This window comes from Sorex fumeus, unplaced genomic scaffold (genome assembly GCF_029834395.1).
Source record: "Sorex fumeus unplaced genomic scaffold, SorFum_2.1 ptg000028l, whole genome shotgun sequence".
In the NCBI taxonomy this organism is placed as follows: domain Eukaryota; kingdom Metazoa; phylum Chordata; class Mammalia; order Eulipotyphla; family Soricidae; genus Sorex; species Sorex fumeus.
This window is the reverse complement of record NW_026606085.1, coordinates 14,946,324-14,952,584: the sequence shown is the minus strand read 5'-3', so window position 1 is coordinate 14,952,584 and position 6,261 is coordinate 14,946,324. Positions and strand designations below refer to the sequence as shown.

Below are 6,261 nucleotides of genomic sequence, written 5' to 3'. Positions count from 1 at the left end.
CTGCTTCCCACTTTCCTGCAGGCTAGCCTTGCTGGCCTTCGTGGGAGTGCCCTCTGCTGGCCACCTGCGTTTAGCATCTGCGCAGGCCCCAGGGTTCAGAGAGCTGAAGATTCTAGATTTTTCTGCTAGACTCGATGGCTTGTCCGTGGGATTTCGAGGTGCTGGATTTGCATCGCTCTGGCCCTTCTTTTCCCTTTGGGCGTTATTTTCTCATCTTCTGGGGCCCCGGAAGATAATGATAAGTAAGGAATATTGAGGCCCGAGGTCCACCAGCCTGACTTTCCGACCCATATACCCTGCACATCACCCTGTCATGTCCCTCCCTGACTGCTGAGAGGGACTTCATGGGGACTGCTCATCGGGGTGTTCAGATGAAGGCCCAGCCCATGTTTGCTAAGAAAAACTGGAGACCTCAGCATGTGGAGACCAGAACCCTCCCTCCCCTCCCCCCTGGACCCGGGAGGGACGGAAATAAGAGATGGAACTTGGTGAACTATAAAATCCCTCCTAGCTCCGAGTTTTCAGGCTCCTGTGAGGATAATCCACGTTTTTCTCCAGGTCCGTTTCCACATGGTTTCAGTCCCCATATCTGGAACATGGCTGCTCTGTAGCGACCAACCCATGACGGGGTGAGCCCCGCAGTGAGAAGTCGGTGCTTGCCATTAGGGCCGCCAGTTCTGATCAAGAATTCTTTCATGAAACGTACTCTTCAGGATTTGGGTTGGGGACAGGGAGACGACGGGTAGCTAAGGAAGACAACCGAACAGTCCACACACACACACACACACACACAGCGAGGTCTGAAGTCCAGACCTGGTCTTTGCACTGAGGCATGAGTGGGTGGGAATCCAGCCAGGAGGCTGGTACCCATGGCCAGCTGCGAGATGCTAACTCCCTTGCCTCCCCACTGTTTCTCATCTCTGAGACAACTGCAGCTGGATTTTGGCGTTTGTTTTGTCCCACTGTACAAAAAAAAACCAGTCCAGAGTGTCCCAGTGGATGGTGGACGGGGTCTGAGTGACAGACGGCAGAGTGGACTGCCTCGCATTCGAGTCAGGACAGTTGTACGGGTTTGGGGCACTTCAGCACCCCCTGCCTGGGCCTCGTGCCGGGACGGGACCAGGGCAGACAAACTCGGGGCATGGGGAGTGCTATGACAGAAGGCCGACGCCCCAGAATCTGAGTCTTGGAACACTCATTCTTCTGGATGAAACACATGACACTGGGCACTGAAAGGATGTTTACTTCCACTGTTACAAACGGACACAGGGTTCTGAGATGTGACGAGCAGCGCCATCTAGTGGGAGAACACACTTGTCTCTCCAGGGGGGCGGGTAGGTCTGGCCAACAGGTATCTGTGATCAGGACCCGGTTTCAGCAGCACCCCACCTCTGCCACATTCATGCCTCACCGGCCACCCATCACACAGGCCTCCCGGACTCCGCGCCCTTCCCTCCTGGGCAGCCCTGACCTGCGGGCTGGGACCAGGACGGTCACCACCGGACAGGACGTCCGCCTTCCAGCCGCTGCGTGGTGCTGGGCAAATTTTCCCCAATGCACTTCCGGAACCAGGTCCTGAGGCTTGGATCTGCGATGGAAGGATGCTGGCACGTCTCAGGGGCTGCAGGTCATCGGGCTAGCGCGCTGGCCGCCGGGGACATGGCAGGGGACAGAGTGTGGCGGCCACGTGCTCAGTGGGAGCGCAGGGATTTGCCATAGACGGGCTCCAGGATATGCTGAACGAGAAGCAGGAACACGCTTCCCAGGAAGACGGACATGAGCAGAGCCAGCAGGATGTAGCGGCAGATGAAGAACGCGTCCACGATCTGGAGGGAGAAACATCGGAACAAAGGTTCTCAGCACCAGCGCGGTAAGTGGGCCAAGCTGAGCCCGAGAGACCTTCGCCATCTAGTAACACCTGGGGAGCGAGGGGGAAGTGGGGCATTCAGGGACTGGGGGCGCTCCTGAGGGGCCGGAGACACCTGGCAGATATATGTGAATTGTCAGGGGGACGGTGAGAAAGGCTTCTCTCTAACATCTCACTTTGGAGAATTTTCAACACACACGAAACATAGCAGTAGGGCATTGGCAGGGCTGTGTGCCTCCTAGGAGGTTCTAGAAGGTTCCAGTGTCCCTGCTGTGCCCATATCTAGAGATCCTCTGGCCCCACCTTCAGGTGCCTGAGAGTGGACCCCCAAGACATTACCCTACCTCCAGTTCAGGAGGGTTTGGCTTCACAATGAGGGGGTCACCCCAGTCACACTGCTTGACACCCGAAAGTCCACTGTCCCAGGACCAGGGGCTACTGAGAGACCCAGGAGGCCGGGAGCTGGTACCACCACTGGTTTGGCCTCCTCCACCTGCAGCTGCTTCCGAGGGGGAGGGAAGAGCACCTAATCCACAGGCTCCTGGAGCGGTACCACAGGTCAAGGCCAGGGGTGGGCACGCGGCTCCTGGAAGCTTCGAAAGCCAGGATGGGGAAGGGAATCCCAAACACCTGGGTAGCAATGGTGGGGTGTGTGCCAAGACTGCTCCCAAATGATCACTTTTGGAAACTCCTGTTTCATCTCCTGGCTGGGGGCAGGAAAGGTGCAGGTGGACTCAGGGTTGTTAATCAGGGACACTGGCAGGTGGCCAATCAGGTGGGTCCCAAGGAACCAAGAGGGTCCTTAAAAGCAAAAACAGGCGCCAGAGATGAGGAAGGAATCAGTGCCAGAGAGAGAGTCCCCTCCTGTCCTGAAGGCGGGACGGGGGCGGGGGGGTCCTAGATATTGGCACAGCAGGAACACTGAATCTTCTAGAAGCTTCTGGAGGAACAACCCTGCCAGTGCCTTGTTGTGAGCCTGGTGACACTCGTTTTGTGGCCAGTTGTTAGAGGAGTCTCCTGGCTTGCAGACTCACTCTAGCACCACTGGAAAGATCCTCGGTCATAGCGGCGCCCCACTCGGCAGAGGAAGGAAAGGACCACCCCAGAGATGAGCCAGCCCCAACTTCCAGCCTGGGTCAGCTTGATGATACAGCGTGGACATGGCCTGGACCTTGGTTCCAGGACTGGACACGTCTCTCATGAGCTGCAGACTTGCTCCTTGGACGTGTTGCTCTGTGTAATGAGCTCATTAGCAGGCCCAGCCCATGTACTATTGATCTGGTACTAGGATCCCTGGGCTGTGCAGTGGCCAATTCTCAACCCCACCAATGAGGACTTTGGTGCCTCTGGCCAACTGATTGCTGTTTCGGTGCTTGCCTTGCCTCGGCTGGCTCTGGCTGGATCCCCACCCCCCATGGTTAACATCTGATTCAAGCCCGCCAGGTGTGGCTACCCCTTCCTGCACTGCCCACGTGGCTCCCCTGGGTCGGCCGAGAGGAAGAATGACAGGCACATGGCATGAGGTTTGGGCTCATCAGCTGTTCCAGTCTCCATCCGACAGACTCACAGGTCGCTCCTGACCCCGTAGGACTCTCTGCTCCTCTGCTGTGTCACTCACAGTGAAGCTTTTCTAGAGGGGCCTGAGCAGGGGCCTGGCACCTGCAGCCCGGGCCAGCCTGTGCCTTTCTCACTGCTCTAAAGCCCTGCTGTGGCCCACTGCCCTTTCTCAGGGGTCACTGTCACTGTCCTCCCTTTGTTCATTGATTTGATCGAGCAGGACCAGTAACGTCTCCATTGTGACAATTATTACTGTGTTTGGCATATCCAGTACATTATGGGTAGCTTGCCAGGCTTTGCCGTGTGGGCGAGACAGTCTCGGTAGCTTGCCGGGCTCTTCGAGAGGGGCGGAAGAATCTAACTCAGGTCGGCCATGTTGGCCGCTTGCAAGGCAAACACCTTATCCACTGTGCTATCGCTCCAGCCCTTCTCAGGGGTATCCTGAGATTCGAATGAGGTCACGCAGGGCAGGTGAGTCTAGGAGTCAAGGTGCTTGGCCATACTCAGCTGACCTGGGCTTGATCCCCAGCACCCCATTTGGTCCCTTGACCAGGAGTCAGCCCTGAGCAGCTCTGGGTGCCCTCCAGTCCCCCCAAAAGAGAGGTCATGCCAATATGGTGCTCGGCTCGGGGCCTGGCACCTGGGGGTCCCGTAGACATGGGATGTGTCCAGCCTAGTGCTGCTGCAACCTGAGTGTGGAGGTTAGCATGACACAAGGGTCAGGAACCCCATGCCGAGACCCCCCTCCCCAGGACTGTCTGCCCGGAACAGAGCTGCATGAGACCAACTGAAAGTCCCACTGACGCCAGCCTCCAGCTGGGGCTCACAGGACCTCTCCCTCCAGCCTCTTATTTGTGCTTTTTATTTTCCTTTCTCTTTGCTTGTTTTGGGGGCCACATCCGGTGATGCTCAGGGGTTGTTCTGGCTCTGCACTTAGGAAATCACTCCTGGCGGGACTCGGGGGACCATATGGGATGCCACGGATCAAACCTGGGCTGGCCATGTGCAAGTGAGCACCCTCCCTGCTGAACTATCGTTCCCACCCCAATCTGAATGTTCTCTCACTGCCATTCGCCAGCACCACTCCTCCTCCACAAGGGCACACGGGGCCTGTGGGCTTACCTTTGCTTCTACCACCGCTTCTGGGAACTCGTCAGCGCGAGGCAGCAGCAGCAGGACCAAGGTGATGACCAGGGCCCCAATGAGGATGACGACACCGGTGAACCTGCGGGGGACAGGACCGCGCTCGGAGCACTGCGTCATTTCCTCCCGCTAGGCCCCCCTGGCCTGTCTCTTCCCTTGCACCCCGCTTCCGGCCTGGCCCTCCTTCCCAGGCAGGTGCCGCTGGACACTGGCCTCTGTGTTCGTGCTCCCTCAGTCTCCCCTCCCTGCAGCTCAGGAGCAGGTCCTGCAGCCTCAGGCAGCCAGACTCATGGAAACCAAACTGGTCCCCCTCTCCGCTTCGGTGAAAACTCCACGTCCCCTCCCTGGCCCTCGGTTTCGGCCTCACCGGGCGAGTTGATGCTGATGGTGAGTGCACAGTGCAACTCAGACCCGCTCCTGGAGGTCCAGTATTTCGAGCATCAGTGGTCCTGCTCTGATTGCTTGCCCCCGGCAGGGCTGAGCGGTCTTACCTGGCTACCCCCGAGGATCTGGACAGTAGCATACACAGCAGCATGGCTGACACCCAGATCATGGCCATGATGAAGACGCCGTTCCCCACGCCCAGCACCATGCTGGTCATCTGCAGGGGAGAGAGTGTGAGCGGCGCTGGATACACACGATAGAGACCCCCTGCCCCCCACTCTCTGCTGACCGGTGTGTGAGAATTGATCAGGCCACGTCCTGCCCCATAGGGAGTCACATCCAGGCTGCAAGCCTCTCTCTAGGGTGGGCCCACCTGGCTCTGCTCCGAGTGGTCTGAAACTGGGCCACCTTCTGCCGACTCTCAGGAAGGAGCTGAGGCCCCTCGGACTTTGGAAGGTGCCCACCTGTGCCATGCCCAGCCCCCACCAGCATTCTCGAGGGCTGATGGGATGAAAGTACTGGAGAGCAGGCAGGGACGTGACCCTGCACACACCTTCCGGCCCCCTTGGGCAGCAGGACCTGAGGGTGGCAGGAGAAAAGCTGCCAGGGGTCCCAGAAGCAGAAGGTGTGACCTGCCTAAGCTGGCCAAGCCCTTGCCAGGCTGTGGGTTCAACCACAATGGGGTGGGAGTGTTGCACGCAGTAAGATGCACGTGAAGACCTGACCGAGGGCTCCAGGCCCCGGAGATGCTCCCAGAGTTTTAGGCTCGGCCAGCACGGAGCTCCTGCCTCCCAGGGACGCAGCGGCCAGGCAGAAAGGACCCAGGGACTGGCGAGAAAAGCCTGGGAAACCCCCAGAGTGAAGATCTTGGTTTTGCAAACAGTAAGCCGAGATCGGAAATGCTCTAAGTTTTATGTGTGTTTTTTAAAATTACATTAAAGTAATTAAAACATGAGCTCAAATAATAGGATCAAGCAAAATAGAATATAAAGCTTTAAAAAATTTTATTAAAGAAAGTCCTACAATGATTCAGCGAATTACAGGTCAAACAAATAGACATCTAAAACAAAATCTCAAAATAAAAAACAAGACAAACAAATGGAAAGGATCACTGCAAGAAATGGACAAAGAAACATGGTAGGAGATTTTAAGATACCTTGCTTAGACCTAGATAACTTAGCAAATACAAAGTAAGAGCAGAGAGAAGGAGACAGTACAGAGAGTAAGGACTTGCATGCACCTGACCTGAGTCTAATTTCTGGTACCCCATATGGTCCCCTGGGCACCGCCAGGAGGGATCTCTGAACACA

The 6,261-nt window shown here is 56.9% G+C and overlaps 1 protein-coding gene across 1 annotated transcript; it reads right to left on the bottom strand.

Moving 5' to 3' along the window:
* Positions 1 to 1,245: 1,245 nt before the first annotated feature.
* TMEM218 (transmembrane protein 218) lies at positions 1,246 to 5,168 on the bottom strand. The gene is made up of 3 exons (XM_056115130.1): positions 5,059 to 5,168; positions 4,547 to 4,649; positions 1,246 to 1,826 (listed from the first exon to the last, which is right to left on the bottom strand). Exons 1-3 carry the CDS (start codon positions 5,166 to 5,168, stop codon positions 1,692 to 1,694), a joined length of 348 nt encoding a protein of 115 aa, XP_055971105.1. The 3' UTR covers positions 1,246 to 1,691.
* Positions 5,169 to 6,261: the final 1,093 nt, after the last annotated feature.